Source organism: Pseudopipra pipra, chromosome 6 (genome assembly GCF_036250125.1).
Source record: "Pseudopipra pipra isolate bDixPip1 chromosome 6, bDixPip1.hap1, whole genome shotgun sequence".
NCBI lineage: Eukaryota > Metazoa > Chordata > Aves > Passeriformes > Pipridae > Pseudopipra > Pseudopipra pipra.
The window spans coordinates 30,181,936-30,203,977 of NC_087554.1; the positions used below are offsets into that span (position 1 = coordinate 30,181,936).

Here is a 22,042-nt window from a genome sequence, read left to right on the forward strand (position 1 = left end):
GCTTCCATGTAAAGTCCATGAGTAACCACAAGTGTAAGAAAGAAGAGAGAGAAGGTCATTTCAAGGCACCAAAGTCAGTGATACAAGAATGCTGAAGGAGCAGACAAGGACCAGGCAAAGCCACAGGCTCCACAGTAGCATCACAATGGCTAATAATACTACTTATTAGCCCTGTAACTCCAAAAGGTCAGCTTGGTCCTACAAGGTCAGGCATGCATTTAAATATAGATCTGTTTTGGACTGGATTACTTAAATTATTTCTTCTTTTTGTTCTCAAAAAAAGATATTTTTCCTCCTCATGCTTTTTAGAAGTCTTTCACACAGCCACCTGGGGACTCGTTTTTAAGATTAACCACGGTAGTAGTTTCAAGGCTTTCTCCTGGACATGGAAATTTCTCTCACTTATGAAGGCAATTTGGCTGCCCTTCATATGGGAGCTTGGGGAGCAGCAGGAGGGGAAAAACTGGGTGATGAGTCTACATTGTTATAGACCTCCTGGCTCTCCCTGGGGGTTTACATAAGGGTCTTGGACTCTTTCATTAATCCTTGGTGATTCTTGATCGCCTTATTTCTTACTTTCCACTTCCCTAACCTTTATTAAATCTTCCTATTCATTATGTAGGAAGGAGGGCTAGTTCATGTCACTAACAGAACAGTTTAAAGCTATGACATCAGAACTTGAGCACAATCTACCCAATGAAATTATTTAAAGTATAAGTTTTGATAAAAACAAAGCACACTCACCTCAGTTGAAGGTGTAATTGCCCTTTGTAGATGTACAGCATCCACAGCTGGAAGTTAGGCAAGGGACTGGGCAACGTTCTGCTGCCCAGATCAGCTCTCCCAAGCTCGTGTCAAAGAGTCTTCTCGTATGACCCAGAGAAAACATATCATTCTCTGTATAGTTATCATCCCACAAAGGTCAAAAGAACAGTAGACAAGGTTCATTTCTCCCATGAAACTAAGAGCAATAGTTAGGGCTATACAGATTGGAGACAGGCTTAAGGAATGCTCTGCTGTCCTGCTGACAGCATTTTATCAAAGTTGCAAGAAAACTTAAGCTGTCAAATTTTTCTGAAGCTGTTGATGTCTGGTCCCCTAGGAAATGAAACAGTCAAAATTAACTAGACCCACTAAATAAATAGTTAACAAGTAACTACATTAAAAAATATCTCTTTTCCTACAGAGAAAAATAAACATCACAGGCATAAACACGCTTCCTTCTATAGAATTTCCTCTCAAAAATATGCCTTTAAGGTGATTCTACTCCAACACCATGCTGACACCCTTCCTGTAGGCAGAGGCAGCAAAAACAGAAACACCCTCTGTATCTGGGAACGTGGGGTGCCTCCAGTGCTCCCCTCAACACATCAGCAGGAGGGTTTCTGCCCCAGACCTGCAGCCTTCTTCCCACCAAGGGAAAACAGAGTCTTTCCCATGTAACACCACATTGCCTGCTGCTACAGGCTCCTTAGGGAAACAGAGAATGTACCTCAGCAGCCAGAAATCCATGGCAACCTATGTTTGCCTACCATAAAAATCACCCTTCTCCAGAAGCGGAGCTCTCTGTCTGGAGCAAATCCCTTAGGGTAGTAACACCACTGAGAGAATGGGGCAGGACGCTTCCCTCCCACCAGGCCCTTTGGCAGTTTCCAGTGCTGGTAGAAAGCCTCACTCTAGAAATTTGGAGGAAGATTCAGTGCACTGATATAATAGAAATGTTCGTCTAAATGGCTGAAGTACCTCACGCTCTCAGGAGCAGCATTTCTTTCTCCAGAGCTTCCCACACTGCTTGAGGCATAAACAATGCCCACCTGGCCAGCAAACTCAAATTTAAAACACCCTCCCTGACACAGAGAAAAGGCATCAGAGTAAGCTTCTTTTTCACTGCTGACCAAATGGAGCATGCTCCAGCGGACACTACTGAGTCGACTCTGGGTCTCTGGTTGGGATGAAGCCATCAGTAAAATTACACAGGGTGCAGCATCTCCACTCTGACTGTTTAAAATAAATGTCACTAAACCAGACAGATGCTGGCATTGTGTCACAGCAGGTACTAATTTAGCCCACACAGAGTGCTCTTACATCATTTGTTCTGGGCACAGCTTAATTGCTAAATTAATTACTTTCCTATGAAACAAAATTGTACAAGAGGTAATCGTGATTTTTAAGCTTGATGGATGCTAAATGGGATTTGAATAAATAAAAACAACTTTGACTCCTGTCTACGCTCAGGATTGCTGAGAGTAGCACCACCAGGGTAGGGAGGCAGCAAATGCCTAGCAGTGGGGAACAGGGCACAGCTGCCATCAGGAAGGCAGAGATGCAAGGTCCCAGCCACCCTGGCATTGGGTGCCGGATGGGGCCACCATCTGTGCTGGAATGCTGCAGCAGACACAGCTGGGCAATGAACTGCAGGTCACAGTGCTGTCCATTCCCGGCACTTCCCAGTGGCTGCAGGAAGTCTCCAGGGTATGCTCCCTGTATCATGACAGGGCCTTCAGCCTTGCTGCAGGGAGCCCTGCAGGACCATCCAGAGCTGGGGGAGCCTCTCCAGCCCCCCTCCATATGTGCTCCTTCCTTGTGATATGCTGGATAGTCCCCGCCATAGTGGAGTTGGTGTGGCAACACACTAGCACCCAGCATGGGGATGAGGAGAGAGGGGAGTGTGGCCATCACCGTGTCATCAGGCTACAGCTGATCTCGGCCAGTGATACACAGCAGCTTCTGCCCAGAGTGCTCCATGCCAGGTGGTGAATGGTTTGCATCTCAAGACCAGCCCATTCAACTTCTTTTTGTTTCTGACCCTATTGCAGGGGGCTCAGACACAAGCAGTGCTAACCACCACTCCGAACACAGAACTTTTCCTGTGACAGGACAGAATAGACCTAGATTTTAAATGGAAGACTTCCCATCTAAATGGGACTCATCTTCAGGTGATGACAGAAGTGAAAAAATATGGAGAGTACAAAAACTGTGGTGTGAGGGAGCCACAGCTGGAACAAGTCATGACAAATCACGATTGCCTCTGAAGAAGCTCCTTGTTCCATTCCCTGACAGCCTCTCCAGCATAGTGCCCACATGTGGGCAGGGCTGTGGTGGGCAAAACCTCAAAAACACATAGAAATGAGCAAACTGATTAGCCAAGCACATAACTGTACAGTTCTCATTGTTTTCTCAAACCTTACCTGAGCAAAATATGGACACAAGATGTTGAAGTCACGCCTGGTATTGTGGGCCAACAGAAAGTGAAATCTGACATAAATCAAGCACCACTGCTCCTGTCGGGCACATCTGATGGAACAGAGCCTTTGAGTAATTACAGGACTGAGTTCAAGTTATATTAAGTTCTGTAAAAACACATAAGAGACAATGATCGCAGCTGCAAACTAGAAAACTGGGCTTCAGCTTCTCACTATTGAAAGAAGCACATAAGCCATTTTGTATTTATCAGATAAATTTACAAAGCTGCATTATGAAAGCATGAACCGCTAACTCCTTTTAAAAAAGAAAGTCCACAACCCAGCTCATTTTGAGCTCCAACAAGAAGTCTGCGAACTTGTATACGTTTTCTTATTCATTTTTTAAATGCCTCCTTTAATGCCTCCACTTTGTTAAGTGTCCCGTGACGCCTGTTGTATTAGGCCATATCTCTGAATTTGGGACTATTTGACTCCATAAAGGCGATCTAGGGAATCTACGGTGAGACTGTTTTAGGAGGCCTGTTCCCCGCGGGGGGCGCCGGGGCGCTGGGCATGCGGCCACTGCCCTCCAGCGGCGGGAGCCGGGCAGGACTCTCCGCGCAGCTCCGCGGCTCCACGCAGAGGCCCTTGCGCCGGGGGCTGGCTGCTGGAGCACATATGAGCTGAGAGAGAAAAAGCGGAGAACATCTGAAGAACAGCTCGAAGTTTACCTTTTAGGAACTAAGACCTTCCAGGAAGCGGCTGAAGGGAGGAAAAGGCGTGCTTTGCCTAGGGATGAAACAGGCAGCTTCTCCACCAGGTCAGCAGCAGCCCTGGCAGGCTACCAGCAGTATGCTCACACAACACTCAGGCCCACTGCATGGGAGCATGCTCCTTTCTCCAGCCATGCCCTTCAGCCATCCCACCTCCCGCATCCCACCGAAGGGAGCAGCAGCTTTAGAGCCAAGATCCAGTTCTCTTGGCCACATCTGAATGCAACCTCCCAGCTCCAATGCTCGTGTGAAACAACTGGATGTCCCAGGATGAGCCAGGGTGAAAAAATGATCCTAATTTATTCTGCTTCCCTTGACCAGTTTCTCCCTTGGCTCCCATGGCATTTCCTCCATTAACTACTGGGAAGCAGCAGGAATGCTTGAACAATAAACAACTAGCAGGCGTTTTTTTAACTATTAGGGTAGTTGAAATATTCTTCTACAGCCCTGCAAAGACAAAGGGTGAGAGCATTAGAACATTGTCGTTTTTAAAAACCTGAGCTGCACTGAGGAAGGGGCTCCAGGTGCTGCTGAGGCAGTGATACTTAGTTGTTTGTCTTGACCCTTTTCTCACCTCTTACAAAACTGGGTGCACAGCTAAAAGGCAAATGCAGTGAAAAACAAACATTTCCTTAGGAAGACTGGGGATTAGCAGGAAAGAAAAACCTGAAGGGAGGAGTAGAAAGAGATAAGGAATTGCTGTGGGCTTCACTCACACATTTTCACTTATTTCCTATGGATCTTGCTCATGTGCTACTTTGGCAGCCTTTGCTTGTGTCTAGAAATCTTGCAGATGCCCAAGGAAAAATGAAACACATACAGTGCTGTAGGCCACCTCCTCCTGCTTACTCAGCCGGGGCCCAGCAATGAGGTCAGGCAGTTGTCAGTGACACAGAAGTCTCAAGGCAAAACCTGTGATTTATGGGGAAAATATGCTTGCCTCCAAGCATGGCATTGTGGTACTCACAAAGATGCAGGAGAAGCCTTGGGCATGGATGTGCAAAGCCACTGGGAGCTGCAGGCACTGCTCCTCTCCACCTGATGAGGGATGCCTGTGCTGGGCTCCTGAGCTGTTGTTGGGGCTTTTCTAGCCTGGCTGCCAGCCTGGAAAACAAAGTTCCCAACCAAAGCAAGAGCGAGCGAGGAGGAACAAGGAGACCAGCTCCTACATTCCTTCCTGCTGCCAGCAGCGTTTCCAGAGCAATAGGGCTGGAGAAGCTGAGCCTATTGAGCTCCCAGATGAATAGGAGCTATGGACATGCTACTGAAGAATTATAATGCCCTTCAACATAGGGATTAGAACTCAGCCTTAGGGCAGCAAACCTCCCTGATTAAAATCTCTTCCCCAGTACTGTAACACAACTATCCTATAACAACTTCCCTATCTGTGAGGCTCTTTTAAACCCAGGCTTTATATTCTGCAAGCAGAGGACAGGATTCTACCAAAGGGGAAACACTTTCTTGATGCAGAAGGAGTGAAGAGTGCTATCACTCACCAACTTCACGCAGGAAGGGATGGAGTAGCAGGTGATTTGACAGAAGCCTCATACAGCTGCATCCACAGGCATGTGGGGTAATGACATTCACTTTGCTCTAGTCTAATGTGTTCAGCTATGTTTCTCGAGTCTCTCCCTGGACCTAGGGACAATTTGAAGGCAATAAATGTCTTAAATGAAGGCAAAATCTGGAGGAAGAGATCAGGAAGCACGGCGCCTTAGGACAGGGCAGGCAATGTGCCATTCCCCAGCATGGCAGGCATAGGAAAGCACATCCCCTATGCAGCCAGGGGTGGAGCAGTGGCAGGATGACCAGCAGTCACCCTTGCAGCAGCTGGAGGATCAACCACCTTTCTAGTCCCTCTTCCTGCCCCAGCATCAGCTGCTCAGCTCCTGCTTCCCTCCATGCCAGAGCACCGAGTGCATGTTGTGCCATGCAGCCTCGTACTGAAAGCATAAGGCAGGTACCACTCAGGGGTGGGTAAAAGCTGCCTATTTGGATTTGCTTGAAGAGCTCGGGTGATGTCTGCAGCCCCAGCTGGATCATGGTGCTGAAGGCAGCACTGCTTGCCCATTGAGCACAGCCCTGCACTGCAGAGGTCAGTTGAGGCTCCTACTATGCAGAACATCCCCTCAATGATAAAGATGGAATAATATTTTGGATATTAAGGCTTGCAGAATTAATTCCTATATGCAACCAAAAAATTTCTAGACAGTGTCCAACTTAGCACATCAGGAAAAGAGACATGAAAGCCCCTAAGAATTTACTAGAGAAATGACTCACCCATGGAGGAAGTTTCTTCCTAGACCTCCTATCAAGATGTTGCTTCATGGCCAGAAGAGTAAGTATTTTATAACGCTCATTAAAAACAAAGTACCCTGGGATGCATCATGTTTTTAAGCACTGGCCCTACCAATATCTTGTGGACAAGAGTTCTGATTCATTTTCCTTTGTATGAAGTGTCCGTCTTTACAACTTCTGAACAGGTCTCCCTCTCCCACCAGCTATGCTCTCGTTCTCATTGTGAGGCTGGATGCTGGAAGAGGTGGGAGACCAGAGCAGAAGTTACACAAACTGCACAGCATATTTCTGAAGTGAATGGAGTTCACGTCTGATTGCTTTAAACGTGGATTTCTGTTTCAACGGCTGCTGAAGGGTAAGAGCAGTGTCCTGAGAGCTCATGTTTTGCTTGCATTAATTGAATGTTATTTGGACTTCTTCAAGCCTTCCTTCACTTTCCCAGCCACTTGCAGAAGAAGGGACCTCTAAACCCTTCGGTAGGATGAACGAAACTGAGTGAGCTTTTGAGAGCCCAGAGCTTTGGAGCCCAAGTTGCGTGCAAAGGACCTCATTGACCAGTGTGGCACCACCATTTGCATTTGGCCAGCAGGCCATGGACAAAGCCCTGAATGCAATCCTTGTCATGGTCCTCTTTGTCATCATGGAGATACCTAATTAACATGCGTGAACTTTATAAGTAGTGAACGTGTAAGACATTTACTGAACATGCAAGCTGAGAATGGGGCATACACGATTAGAGGAGCTATCATCCTGTGTGTCTGGTGCTGATAATAAAGGAATGCCTGCCCCTAACGCTCACAAATTGAGTTTTAGGGGTTTCTTATTGCTGATTTACAGTAACAAGTCTCTTGTCAAGGTTGTCACTTTTGGAGTGGGGGGAGGAAGAAGAGAACAGAATTGCCAAGTACTGCAGCTGAAGGAAGGAAACATTTGGATCCTTTGCTAGAAAAGTACATAAAAAGCTCAAAACTTAATTTAAAAATATATACAGTATTGGTATAGACATAAGATAGACTCTTCTCCAACTTCAGCAGGTCCATAATGCCAAAGCCCGGCTGTCTATCTGCAATGATGGCTGAAGAATGCACTGTTGAATGAGATCCTGCACCAGTCACCCCTCTGATGCTTCCAGTCCGGCTTTCTGCAGTCCCTGGAAACAAAGCAGCAGCAGAATAGCTGCTACAGAGCTGCTGCAGTATCACTTTACCACATTTCATAACTATGTGGAAGGGTAACTGCTAATGGGGAAAAAAAACCTGCTCTCATTTGGATCCTCAGGTCTGCCTTCAGTGCAAAGCAGTTGACATTTGAAACAGCCATACAGGTGCTTGTAAGACTACAATAAAAAAAAGTGGCTTTCTAGGCTCCAAATCATAAATCACTGGAAACAACACAGCTTCACTCTTTTGGTAGGAGTTCCAAGTTCCTTCCTCTTGCTTTAAATCACCCAGCAATACCAACTGTAGCTGTGTCACAATCTTTCCATAACCTGGTTTCAGAACTGCTTATTCTCACATTTTTCTCTTTCCTCAGATACAGCACAAGTGATCTGTGCAGGTGCGGACACAGTTATTGCTCAACAGATGAAACCAGTGTCAAGACCTTGCAGAAACAGTGGGAATTCAGGGAAACAGTAGATGGATTCTGCAGCAGCTGTTATCATAACCCTCTGAGGTGCACCTTCTGCAGCCAGCTCACAGGTCTCCAGCAGTTCCGTGTAGGACTTTGATCTATATGCTCATTTTACACCAGAGAAAGGGAGTGCCACAGAGCTACCTGCACCCACCACGTTGTTTTCTGAAGACCTTGCTCCAGACTAAGCCTCTCCCTGCCAGACCAGAAAGGAGACATTCAGTGACTTCCAAGTCATTCTGACAACCCTTTGAGACAGCTTTAGGGCCATGCTCCCAAGTGACTCCCCCCAGTTTTGCCTGTATGAAAATCATTGCCTGCATCAGTTCCCTTTTTTAATTTCACTTACTTGTAACTGTCCCACTGGCACATGTTGGAAGGGGCTGCTGAAGACATCACCGAAGATTAATGTAATTTCTGTAACAAAGACCCAAAATGAGGCGTGAAAAGTTTCTCTGTGCAGAAACCAGCAAGATTCAGTGCACAGCTGAGCAGCCTGTGGACTGCTGGTTGCTCCCATCTTCCAAACCCTGAGCAACACTCTCTCCACACAGCAGAGGCCACAAAAACCATGACCATGGCTGCCTTAGTATGTTGAGTCAGTGCCCAGCAAGCTGTACCTCTGAGAACACATGAACCTTGAATGTGCCTTTTATCAGACAGTGCACTCAACAGCACCCCTGATGAGAACACCACCCAGCAATGGTGACAGTACATGCACCAGTACTCCTGAGGATTGGCATTAACACCTCCAATGTCCAAAGTATGCACTGTAACTTCAAGTAATCCACCTTAACTAAGGATAAACAGGCTCATACCACGAACCTACACTGAGTAACACACAATCATTTCTGGCCAGAAGTCAACATAATCCCCCATGATGCACAGCCTGGGAGTTTGTTTTAAAATGGAAGCTCCTCATCACAACAGCCAGCTCCCCGGGGAATATGCAGACACCTACTCACACCACTTGCAAGGCAAGTAAGCGGTGCAGTTTAGAAACAGAATTCAGAACAACTATTTACACAGCAGACAGCATTTCATGTTTAGCCTGAGAGAAGAGTCTGACATCCCACCCCCTTCCCATCATCAGGTGCCTTCAGCTACCCAGGTTCCAGTTGAAGCTAAGTCCCACTGGGACACAGATGCCCATCATCAACCCAAGTAAGCAGGATCAACTCACTTAAGGTCTCAACACAGCTAACCTTCCACCCCCATGTCAGTGCTGCTTTTATCCCCAGAAGTTAAAGCCCTTTCTTCCACACCTCTTGGGGTGATCCAGCATCAGATCCCAAGCCTGTGAGAATGAAGCCTCCCCTTCTCCAAAGCTGACTAGTAAAGATCCAGTTAACTATGGATCTAAGCCCCTCTCCATGCCTGCTCCCAGCAGCGGCTGGTACACTGCCACCTTAACACACCGATCCACAAGGCACAAAAGCTCCTCCACAAGGCACAAAAGCTCCTCCCTCCGTTACCTCAGTACACAAGGACTCTGCAACAGCAAGGAGAGAAGGCAGCAGGGCTGCAGAGGCCAGACCTCGTTCTGAAAAGAACCCCCTTGCACTTCCTATGATCTATCCAAATCCCAGCCTAGGCTACAAAGACCTTTCTAAAGGTTTCAACAGATTATTAGAATAGCTTTGTAAAGCACTTTATAGAGAAAACATTATTTTTAAAATTAAATTCTAAAGCTCTCTTGTGGGTGAGGGCTTGAGAAATGCAGGGATTGCAGAAAACTGCTGCCCCTAGAAGGCACAAACACTAAAATGCAAAGCCTCAGGGTACCACTGCTGTACTCACACCCACCAACTTAAAAATGCCTCTTGCCCCAGAACGAGGACTAATGCCTATTCTCAGAAGCATCTGTACACACACACTAATGATGCATGCTGACTGCATGAATCTTTAACATTCCATGCTTATTATCCGAAGTGATTAAAAGCTAAATGACTCATCTGTTCCATTTTTTGCTATGAACAGTGACAAGCATAATTGTTCTTCTTTCAGAACACACAGACGTTCAAGGACATTGCATGATGTGTTTAAAAGGACGCCACTTCTCCCCCACGCCCAAAACAGTCATCACTTTGCCACAGACCCATCTTTAAGAAACATTTTAATGCAGCTACAAACACTTTATTAACACTAAGAACAAACTAGACACAGAAATGTTTCTTTATACTTTATTTGAGCTATTTCATTCTTAGGTATCAAGAATTAGAGTGCTTCATAGAATATTATTACCACAGGGCAGTGAAATGGGCACTTTCTTAGTGTAGTGCAAGTCATATTAAATGAAAATATTTTAAAATAAAGTTTTATTAGCAGTACCAACCAGCACTTATCTGCTGACCTATAACTAAAACAATGTCTCAAAAGCACAAAAAAATACCTTCTGAAATACAGCTTTATGTACAGCACATATAGAGCTCTTGGATGCCTAAAGCTATTAGTCTGATATTAAACTAATGCTTTTGAGTTGCTATTCACAGTCGAATATACTGAGAATTAAGTGTTCAGATGACTTTAAGTACAAAAAAATTTTTCTGCTTTAGTTATAAAGAGCTCTGCCAATATACACAAACTATACACTTCAGACATTCACAAAAAAATGTGAGCAAGAAAAGGGTTATCAAAAAACATTTAATACAATTAGTCAATAACCCTTCCCACCATGGTCCACATCTACAAAGTTCTCCCATCCCTCCCCACCCTCCCCATCCAAACCCTTCCCCACAGAAAGTCACATACTTACCACAAGTTTTAGCAAGTATGGTTTAAAAAAGGGCCCCAAGGCAAGTTACTTATAGTTCAGTTGCCACTGTCAACAGATCTGGACCTTGATCTAGACCTCTGCCGATCCACAGATGATGGAGATTTTGATCTGCTGGATGAACGACGTTTCTGGCTCTTGTCTGGCATTGGAGATCTACTAACTGACCGAGACTTGCTATGGCTCCTGCTCCGTGACCTGCTGTAAGACTTGCGGCTGCGGGAACGAGAACGGCTACGAGACCCGGATGAGCTTCTGCTGCGCGACCGCGACCTGCTTCTGGACCTACTGTGGAAATGAAGAGCAACAGTGTGAGCAACAAAATCCCACGGACCACGGCAATAACCAGGCAATTCACTGGGCTCCAGAGTTCAGCTGCCTGGTCACTGACTTCAAGGCTTTTTCCATGAATATTGAAGCATTATTCAAGAGAACAGAAATCCATACCTGTGCCTTTTGCTGCCTTCGATTAGTTTGATTTTCCTTCCATTAATTTCTTTACCAGAAAGCTTTTCAATAGCATTCTTTAAATCACTGTAAGAGGCGAATTCAACCACCCTACAGAAAACAGGAAAAAAAATCCCCAAACACAAAGATTACTATTACAAGTTGTATTTATAAACACAAGCACAATTTACAATCGTGAAAAAATAGGGAAAAAAATGAAAAAAAAACCAAAACCAAACTGCAAAACACACTGCTCAGTGTAAATATCCCTTGTTATAACTGAAGCATGGAAAATTCCACTCCCTAAATACTAAATGCATTTTTAAAGGGCAGTGAAATTAAACCAGGAACAGCTGCTGACACTGAAAGTAGCCAGCTTCCCTCCCCAAATATTACACATAAGTTATTACTCTACAGCTTTCAAGAGGTGATTTGAGAAGCTTACCCTTCATTTAACTTAGGTCTATGTGCATCTGCAAAGGTTACTTCCCCGGCTTGTCTCATGAAGTCTTTGAGATCCTAACACAAGACCACTTATGTTATGCACAGAAGTGAAATTAATACTTATCTATACAAAAGTAGTTTAAAACAAACAAAAGAATCTTATGCTACTGAAAGAGAAGATGTTAGGTAAATCACAAACATGGCAACTGCCATACTTGTATTCTATCAATACTGAATTATCTATATTAGGGCACGAAATAAATGAAAAAAAGCATATTGCTTTAAGCAAAATGCTAATAAAGTGTCTTAACAATAAGGCAAATATTAGTCTACAATGATTTTACAGATTAAATAACAAAGAGAGAGAAAGAGAGAGAGAGAAAGAAATAAAAAAGTACATTTGTATACATACTGGATTGAGTGTGAAATACTACCCATATATTTTTGGATTATTTCAGTCTCCATTTACATTACAAATCTTACACGAATATAGAATTACATTTACATAACGCCAATTATTTTGTGCCCCATATGTCATTAAAAATATAGTTTACTTTACCTTCATTAACAATTCCCTAGGCTAGCCAAGCAGCAAACTGCATTAAGCGACCGGAGATACCGTCATGACATATGCCCGACTGGCTCTTCGCCACCCACTTGACGAACACTACCCAGTCGATGGAAGCCATTAATCGCACTGCCCTCCCTATCAGGAGACTATGGATGGATCCAGACATTCTCTATGCTTGATGTCACCAAGGACCACTTTACTGCGATCAGGATTCCAACGACCACCTAATTTCGTATCTTTCAACTCTTTTCGACCAGGACCTCGTTATTCGGAAGCGTTACAGGAAGAACAGCTCTCAACTTAGGAATCAGATCTCGTTAACGCTCTGGGATCGCTGCAATGTGGCACTTTAAGGAGTGCATCGATTACGTCTAGACCGGCAAACACAGATCTAGAGGTGGCCAAGTGACATTGTAGGAGCTGACTGGAAAGTCAACCAGGCCCGACCAAGAGTGACCAAGACAGAACGATTAGGATAACCCACAGGCACTCCTCGTCATAAGGCCAACGACACAGATAGGCTGGCAAATAAAGGGTTTAATATGTGGTTAAAATGGATTTTGAAAACAAGAAAAAAAGTAAATATATATCCTCAAATATATAAATTTATTATTATTATAAATTTAAATTAACTAGTTTTCATTCAAAATATTTAAATTACATTAAAAATCATATTAATTACATAAACATTTTAATAAGTTAGATTTAATTTTAATTAATTATTTTACAAAATAACTACATTATATAACATTTCCTTTAAATTAAATCAAAATAGTTAATCGTGTTTCAACAAACCTGCCAGCTGACTCGGGAAGACAAATTTTCCACTATGAGGCGATTTTCTGTTCTTAAAGGTGGGGCATTTCTGTTTGGAAATAAACAATTCAGACTTTTATCAGCAAACAATATCTAACCACTTTAATATTAACTAAGGCTGTACCAAGAGCCAGTACTGGCATATCATTAGCACTACAAGCGGAACTACATAATGCCCTGAGCAATGCAGGACAGGCAGTAAATACTTTTGGGAGGGAGCATAAAGATGACAAGCATATGTGAGCAGTTCCATAATCCTCCATCTCCTACTGCCACATCAAATGACTGACTAAAAACACAACACCTTTTAACAGCTCACTTCAGTTCAAGTTCTTGGATGGGATTAGCCCACAGTGTTCCTTTTTTTAAACTGCCTCAGTTCAAAGCAACACGTACCTCCTGTCACTGCGTGGCCGGCGGCTACTGAAACGGTCAGAGTACCTCCCTCTGCCTCTACCCCTCGAGCGTGCTCGGGCATGCTCAATTGTCACCCTGGGAAAAGAAAAACACGGAAAACCACATGTGTTTACATTTTTTCTTCTTATGTATCCTGTTACAGTAATTGGGGGGGGGTGAAGACATATGGACCAAACAAACACAAAATAGTTTGAACAGTACTGATTATGCAACACAAGCTAAAGTTGACTCACTGCTTATTTTAGACAGACAAGATGGCATAACCATGAAATAGGACACCTAACCTCTCACTGCAAAGCTCTTTTCCATCCAATTCATAGACAGCATCGTCTGCATCCCTCGGATCCTCAAATTCCTGCAAAACCACCACAACAAGTGTCAGTATGAAATTGCATCTCCAATAATCGAACAGATGCTTGTTTGTCACACGACATACCTCCTTGGGCACGTTAACTTTTTTTTTTTTCTGAAGTAGCGTCGTGCACATCAAACGTGAATTAGCACCGAGGGCGAGGGACCCTGCAGGGCTAGGGAAGGGGGAGGAGAAGGTGGGCACACTCACCACAAACCCGAACCCTCTCTTAAGGTCGATGTCGCGGATACGGCCGTATCCTTTGAAGAATCTCTCCACATCTTTCTCCCTGGCGGCCGGGTTCAGCCTCCCGATGAAGACACGGCAGCCGCTCATGGCTGTCTGCGTTCTGTGTGTGCGCGGCGCTGCTGCGAGGACACTGCGCGTCAGGCCCCGCGGGTGACTCAGCACCGCCCGCCGCTGCCGCACTGCGCCGCGCGCCGGCCCCGCCCCTGTCGCGGGCCAATGGGAGAGCGCCGGGTGGACACCGCCTCAGCCCGCGCCAATGGAAGCGGGGCGCTCCACCCGCGGCCCCTCCCCCGCCGAGTCGGGGAAGAAAAGAGAACGCCATCGCTCCGCCACAAAATGGCGGCCGTGCCGCACCCGGCTGCGGCATCGACCGCGACGCGGCGCGCACCGAGCGAAACGGCACGGCGAGAACGCCGGCCGGGCGCTATAAGCCGGCCGGGCAGGCAGCGGAAGCGCCCTGCGCCGCACCCCACCCGCTAAGTTCCCCCGGCGTCCCGCTCCGCAAGGAAGCCGAAGGGGCTGTCACAGACCTGGGCTGCGGGTCTCGGTGGGGACCAAGCCTGGCGAGTGCGAGGTGTGGTGTGGTGTGGCGCGGTGCAGTGGGCGCTCGGCGGTGCGTCCTCACCGTGTGGCGATCAGCTCCGACTACTGCGCAACACCAGCGCTGCGCCTGGAAATGGAGGCGGCCCCGCGCGTCACCGCTGCCCCGCGCGGCCATTGGCCCAGGCGGCGGCCACGCCCCCCAGGGAATCCAGGGCAGGGCGGGGCCGCGGCCCTGCGTCACTCTGCGGGAGCCATTTTGGGGGGTAGGGGGGGCGTGAGCAATGCTGAGGGTACAGTGAGGTCTGGCACGGGGCTGTCATAAAGCTGAGTTGTTAGGTTAAAGACAACCACCAGGACTCTTTTACTCATACAGTACTCAACAGTAAAAAGCTGTGCTGCTCTTGTGTGCCAGGCGGGTGCGAGAGTAGGCAAGGTCTTGCAGAAACAGACCGTGATCAGCAAAGAATTAGGAGAAAAATATGTGAGGTGCTCCTGATCTGCTTGCATTCTCATTTGGAACCAAGTATGTAATCACAAGGTAGATAGCTGAGCTTCATCTCTGTTTTACATAACTTTACAGAATTGTATCACAGCTTGGCTTCTAGGTGGTTGCAGTAAAGACAGTGGATTATCCCAAGGGCTATTAGAAATGCTGAAGACATCTGGAAGTTGAAGATACACCCAGTAGTTTCCAATACAGACGGTGATCTGATATTGGCTGTGTGACTGTCCTTGCCAGATTTGTCTGTGGGTCAGCTGGCTTTACATAAAGAACCAGCAGTTATAGCTGCATCAGGCTGCCCCTTTTGGTGCATTTTGATTATGATAGTATGATCCTTTTGATAGCATTTTCCTGATTTGTTACCTGGAATCCCATGCTCCCCTGAGTCCTACCCCCTCCCCCGTCCCCTTGTGGACCATCTTTGTGACACCCAGGGTCTGTTATTAGTGACCTCTATGGGATGAATTTTTCATGCTTAGTCATGGACCGCAGATTTCCCTGAAACAATACTGCACGTGATGCCACTGACATCATAGCTTTACATGACTGCCCCCACACTCACTCCTGAAACTGCAACAGCATGCAGAGTCCCCGAACTGGGAAAGTGATTTCTGCTGCACGCAGGCAATGATGAGAAAGGCTACTGTGTTTGGCAAGGGCAACTGTCAGCATTGCCTGTGTTTCTCTTGTGTTATAAAGATGTGTGTTTCCATCCTGCAGAGCAGCTGCATCCATGAGAAAAGCCACGGTGATGCACACGGAAGAGAATCTGCAGTACAGAGAGGACTCAGAACAATGAAAGACAATGCTTGTGATTATCCCTGTGATTCATAGTCTTTGCCTGCCAAGGAAGATACATTCAGATGTGCTGTCTAACATATAACACTAATTTCCTAATCAGTTACAGTGTTTTAACAGGTGCCACCCTGGGAACATGCAGTTCTGTTCCTGTCAACACTGGTGCTCTCCAGTCTGCACACTGAGCTTGTGCACAAAGCTAAACCAGCAAAAACTCGTACTGGAAAAGGCAGGAAACAGATGTCTGAAGGTTTAACTCCCAGAAAACCAGCATGTAGAGGGATGAAAATAAAGTTAGCACTGAACAGAGAGAATGGGAAGGGGCGGGAGTGCTGTTTTAAGGAAGAGCTGTTCATTTTAGCAGTGCAAAACTGCGGCCTAAGAGGCCTTGTTCTTGTTACTGCAAAGCAGGAATTTCCTCTCTGCATGTCATTGTCTGAACACCGGGAGAAAAGAAGCAAAATCAGGAGGGGATCCAGGAGACAACAATCGCTCTTTAAAACATTCCTGTGTTACCTAAGTCTGTTGCTGATATAAAGGTCACACTCTTTTACTCCCATGGGCTTCTCACATGAGGGTCATGAGCAAGCACATTTAATTCCTACCTAGTTTCTCCAAGATTTATGTTAAGAGTGTAGAGTATTTCCTAGGTGGTGTTTGAAGACCACTTAGGACTTGTTAATATTATTGCCTCTGGCTAGCCCACTATCCACGCTCCTACCTTCCCTGCAATTCTGGATTTTTGAGAGCCACACAAGCAGGCTAAAATCCTCCTAGTTAATTGATCAAGGTAACTAGGTAAATACAGTTGCTATTTGGAAGTGAAAAGGTCAGGAGGCAGCAGAAGACTGAAAGATGAAACAAAGTCCCAGCCAGACACCATTAATGTCTGGTACTGCTTGTGGAAAACAGCTGATAAGGATTAACTCTTTGCTGTCTCTTACTTAAAAAAAGTCATCAAATTAAACTAATGAAGTCCAAGTCAAAACATGTAAAAGGAGGTGGTTTTCACCAGCTGGTAGTAGATCTCTGGCATAACTTGCTGGAGGATGCTCTAGAGACAAGAAGTTTCTATGCTCTCAACCTACAGAAAGCTTTAAAACAGGGAGGAGGAGGAAACAGGAAAAAAACAGCGGAGTGAGAGAGTTCAAGAGAGGCACCAATTCAGAGACTCTACCTGCCATTGCTGCAGGCTCTGCAAAAAAACTACCATCCCTCAGAACCACAGTGAAGTTGCTAGGTAAGCCACGTAGCTAAAGATTCAGCACTTGCCCAGTTCTGCAGGAGGTCTGTGAATGGAAGCAGCAATGCAGCTTGCATCCTCTCCTACTGGTGAATGTATTTGTTACTACTTTCACAAAGGTTATCCATTTTAATTCCCTCTACCTTTCTTTACTTTCTCCTTTACTATACACCTACTCTATCCCTTTTTTCCATAACTAACTAAACTAACATTTTTCTATTACTCCTAGATTAAGTACAGCTCTCTTAAAGGTAGCAGCAATGAGGCCTCAAGAGCTGCTTTACAAAAGTCTCAAGGAGATAGCAAAAAAAAAATAGAGAATTTAATCTTTGATCACCAATTGCTTTTCTTCAAAATATTTGAAAAAAGAAAATGGAAATTTACCTAGAAATAATAAAATAACAGACATTCAGAAATAAGTTTGTCACTGTTTTTTTTTTTTTCCTATTTTTCCACCTTTCAGGAAAGCTAAGCTTTTCAAATTACTCAAATCTAAAAATACAGATTTCTTATATGTTGGTGTCAGGGTGAGAGTCCTTGTCCACCACCCAGAAATATATTTAGCAGTAGAACCCTTTTTTCACCAGTGAGTAATTCAGCATGAAATGTGCTGCACTGGTTGGTGCTGTGTTACTGAGCAGTCAGGAGAGTTAGGGAGCATGACTGAGGTCTACTCTTCCATAGTCCAAACAGATCCTTCCTGCCAAACCAGCCTCGTTTCAGCTGGATCCTACCAGAACCCCTTGGATACAGTTCCTCACGCTCATCTTTCCTAGCTGAACAGAAAAACTAACATCCTATTAATTGTACCTCAGCAGCAGTATTTAGTTACTCCTGGAGGTACCTTAGGTACAGAGGGATCTGCAGCTCATCACTGAAGTTGCAGACTTTACCTTTGAGTTCACATGAGTCTGTTCAGGGCTGTGCTAATGGCTGTGGCTCAGGAAAAAGCAGTAGAGGCAGGAACTGATCACCCCGTCTAGGATAAGGAGCAGACGCTGTCTATGACTGTGCAGTTTGCCACTGTGTGAAGCAGTTAAGGCAGATTGACATCAGAATGTGCATCATCACATCAGATCACATCCCAATAGAGATTTGATAATGACAAGGCATTACCCACCATCACATTTTTTATGTTATCTAGTAAGTGCAACAAAGTTTAGGTTAGCTTTTATGCAGAACTTATGCCAGCTGCAGACAGAAAGCTGGAACCTGGTCCAGCATGAAGATTACAGGTACAAAGTGGAGAAGATTATTTTTTTTCCTCCTTGGGTTAATAATTGAATGATCAGAACAAGTTTACACCAGCTCAGTGTGTTTAGTTTTAGACACTGAATCTGAACACGTGAGGAAATCTCACGACACTGTGAGAGCAAGCTGTAGACTGCTACAAAAACACCTTATGGGGTCAAAGATATTTATAAATCTTCAGAGGGTAACAGGAGATCTTCTGCAGAATCATGTGTCCTTCCTCGCCTGGCTCTTTCAGACCTTTCCTGAAAGCCACCTGAGCCCCTTTCTGATTTAACCTAATGTTAGATGTACCCCCAAACACAACTACCGCTCTCACGGCCATAGTCTGCCATTACATTTCCAAGCAGCTTAAATCATATTGTGTCTCTGTTTTGACAAACCATCTTCTTTGTTTACACAGACCCAGGGACTAACATCGGCAACAGTTTTTGTTTTCAGCAGATCATGTCATGTCATCTTTACCTTTTCCTTAACTGAGACACAGTATTCGCCTTAAAAAGAGTGTGAAGAACATAGGTCATAATAGGGGGAAAACAGAATTAAGAAAGTTCACATTTTCTCAAGCAGACAGCACTTTTAATCCTTAAACTCCATGAAGTAACTAATGAACCATCTCTGAGAGATCTCTAGCACCATACCAAATGCCTAATTTCCTGGTGGTGCAGTGATTTTTTGATTGGCAGACTTCAAAGGTCAGAAAGGCAGTGGAACAAAAGATTAAATCGTCAGTTTGTATGCACTTTTCATTCAGCAAACTGGTAAGCTGCTCATGCCAACAAAGCAGGCAGTCCAGAACAAGCTGTTTCAAATGAATACAGTACTCCTTACTGGAATAACTAAACTATCAGGCAAGGAGGGAAAAAGAGAGAAGTGTTAAACCTGACTATAATACATATTTTAGTCCATTTTTTTAAACAAATAGGAAAATGCCAAGCTGAAAGTACAACTTTTTCAGAGTTTGCATTCAAAATAGCTCCTTGACAAAGCTGGGGACAATTCCTTTGGGGAATCAGGGATCTCTCCTTAGCACAGGATCATTTCAACACCTGCATTAATAATTTGTTAACCAGATTAGAGTATGCAGTGTTAAAACATGCAGATGAATCAGCCTGGGAAGAGTTTCAAACACTCTGAAGACAAGAAGAAAAATTTGAAATGAGTCTCAGAAACTAAAGGAATAATTCAACAACAAGGGCAGACTGTGTCTGATCCACCAGTACTAACTAGAAATGCCCATTTAGGAAGCGTCAGTGTCTGTAAAGGCTTGAGCTAAAGCAGACTGCAATCTGAAAATAACTCAGTAAATACACTGACATTGCAGAAACAGGTAAAACCTATTTTGGGATGTAGCAACAGCGGGTGTGATATTTAAGGGTCAAGTTATGAAGTGAACAGCACTCACAAAGGCACACAGTTCATGAAGAGCAGTATATATTGCTTTGCGCTATTTTTAAGAAATAGAAGTCAAACCTTTGTGGAAGACTGGAGTGTTACCAATGCCGTGTCTTGTCATGTTCATCTCACCTACTTTTCACATGCTTTTCAAGTCTGGGGAGGATAGTACATGTCCCGTCACTGGCGGTTTTATTCCTTATTTTTAGCCAACTGTTCCACTAAGGAAAAACAACATTAAAACATTATACTATATACTTGCACAGTCCAGGAAAACTGTCACTAAGCTGTAACAGGAACCTGTTTAAAATATATGTCACATTACAGGTTAAAGCACAAAGTAGAAAGGACAAATCTTACCTAGGTATATGACATCCTGGTTCCTCCAGCCTTCTGACAGATATTGCTGAAAATCAAGCTGTTATTTCATGACTGTTTTACCATCCAGCAATTATAGCTACCTTGCATGGAATTTTTATGCCACTATAATTACTTTGAAAATGTGTATATAAGCATTATAACTCTTTGAAAGTACTCATACCAATACAGAGGTGTCATGGTTTGAGAACCCCAAAATCCAATTCCCTAGTCCAAGCCCCCTCCCACATCTCAACCCAATGTGAGATGGGTTTTCTAGACACCACACGAGACTCAGAATGGGGGAAAGGGAATATATTACAATGACTGTACAAATAAATACTACAATACATTATACAATCTTAGCTATCTCTACCATGACATAAAAGTATTTACAATGGATCAAATCTCTTTTCCCCTCCAAATAAAAGTCCAGGAGGGAAGAAGGAAAAGATCCCTTTTCACTGTCAGAGCAGCAATGTCTCTAAAGCAGCAGGTTCTCTTCTTCTCATGCAGCATTTGTAGCTGGATCTCTGCCAGTACACACGAGGGGGTATCCAAGCCCCTCGGTCACTCGTCTTCAAGCGAGGGTCTTATCTTCCGTGGGCTGCATTCACCCAGACAACGGTCACGTCACCACGGTCATACCACGAAGCACGGGGGTCTTCGTGACAGTCTGTATCTTCAGGGGATTCAAGTCCCCTTTGCAGAGCTCTGTGCTCTGTCTCAAGCAGCGGGGGGGCCAAGGTCACCCCCTCCGCATTCCTTCTCGGAGCTTTTCAGCTCCTTTCTGCAAGTGCTGCAGCACTTTAAGACTCTTTCAAGTAAGAGTCCATCATCCTCCTCCTTTCTCGGAGGTCTCAGAGGGGTATGGGGTTTTATTTCAGTTCTTACCCCAACTTCCTCTCTCTCTCTGTAGAGCCTAATTCTCTCTCTGCTGCTGGCTCTCTCTCGGCTCTCTCAGACAACTCTGTGTCTTCCTTACTCAGTTGCATGTTTGTTTCTGCTGCTTCTCCAGTTCAGTTCTTATCTGTTGGCTTTCAGCCATAGCCTCTGTTCACTGCTGTCTCTGCTGCTGCTCACTCACGGTGGAGAAAACTTCTTTCAGCTTTCTAGTTACAGCACCTAGCCCAGTCCAACACTGTTCCAAGTCCCTGTAGCCCTCAGCCAGGGGCTGGGGGGCCAGAGCCCCCCCAGGGGGGCTCCTGCTCTCAACTCCTCGTGGCTCTACAATATGGCTACTTCCTCTACAACAACTACAACCACCTTCTCTTCCATTCTGCTTGTGATATGTTTATATTTTGCAAAAGCGCTCATTGGGTAAAATCTCAAAACTTCAAGGGTCACCACCCCCTGGGGTTTTACCATTTTATAACTTCAGGGGGAAAACTGTTTCCCCCCACCACAAGAGGTCTTTATTTTCATATTGCCTAAAGATACAGGTATATATGGTCTTTCTGTAGATATGATTTGATGCTACAGTCAATTCAGCGACAAACTTGTTTCAGGAGGTTTCTGCTCTCAGCTTCTCACACTTTCTGCTCTGTCTCCTCCTGTTGTACCAACTCAACTTTCAGGGCTACTGTAATAGCAACTATTCTGTTTTTTAAACTAGAACTATCATTCTTTCCCCTTGACAGGGCTTTGCTGTCAGAGGGGTACTAACTAGATCCACATCTCACTATATCCACGAGAACTTATCTCTGAAGTGCTCTTTCCCTGCTGGGCACTATGCCACCATGTAACATCAGGTCCTTGAGCTTTAAACCATACCATGATCTATGTGACAAGTGTAACAACATAAAGCTAGAATAATTAGTGAGGACGCTGGAGTTCACTCTTCCCCAAACTCATAACGGTAGCCAGCCAAGCCCTCAAGAAGACAATTCTCTGAATATTTCTCTTGCAGCCGCCAGTGCTGGAAAGGTTGTTTAAGTGTAAGAGAAGATTCAGCAGATTTTGGCTTATATTATCCTCATACATAGGCTCTTTTGCAAGA

General features: G+C 44.9%; 1 protein-coding gene and 1 long non-coding RNA gene across 4 annotated transcripts in view; both read right to left on the reverse strand.

Annotated features, from left to right (window-relative positions):
• Window positions 1-6,222, reverse strand: part of LOC135415874 (uncharacterized) — a 35,746-nt gene extending 29,524 nt beyond the window's left edge. The window contains exons 1-2 of the long non-coding RNA XR_010431314.1: window positions 5,452-6,222; window positions 745-4,402 (exon numbers count right to left, since the gene is read on the reverse strand). This is a non-coding gene — a long non-coding RNA (uncharacterized LOC135415874). The remainder of the gene's footprint in view (window positions 1-744; window positions 4,403-5,451) is intronic.
• A 3,832-nt stretch (window positions 6,223-10,054) lies between these two features.
• On the reverse strand, window positions 10,055-14,611 carry SRSF5 (serine and arginine rich splicing factor 5). Of its 3 annotated transcripts, none has more exons than XM_064658317.1 (8): window positions 14,485-14,611; window positions 13,916-14,070; window positions 13,638-13,708; window positions 13,333-13,428; window positions 12,916-12,985; window positions 11,551-11,624; window positions 11,106-11,216; window positions 10,055-10,946 (listed from the first exon to the last, which is right to left on the reverse strand). In XM_064658317.1, the coding sequence occupies exons 2-8, from the start codon at window positions 14,039-14,041 to the stop codon at window positions 10,697-10,699; spliced, it is 798 nt and encodes a 265-aa protein (XP_064514387.1). In that variant the 5' UTR covers window positions 14,042-14,070; window positions 14,485-14,611; the 3' UTR covers window positions 10,055-10,696. The 3 variants fall into 3 exon arrangements, with proteins under 3 accessions (XP_064514387.1, XP_064514386.1, XP_064514388.1); XM_064658316.1 differs by having other exon boundaries at window positions 13,916-14,073; window positions 14,485-14,602; XM_064658318.1 differs by lacking the exons at window positions 10,055-10,946; window positions 11,106-11,216; window positions 11,551-11,624 and adding an exon at window positions 11,962-12,641 and having other exon boundaries at window positions 13,916-14,073; window positions 14,485-14,607.
• Between the last annotated feature and the right edge of the window lie 7,431 nt (window positions 14,612-22,042).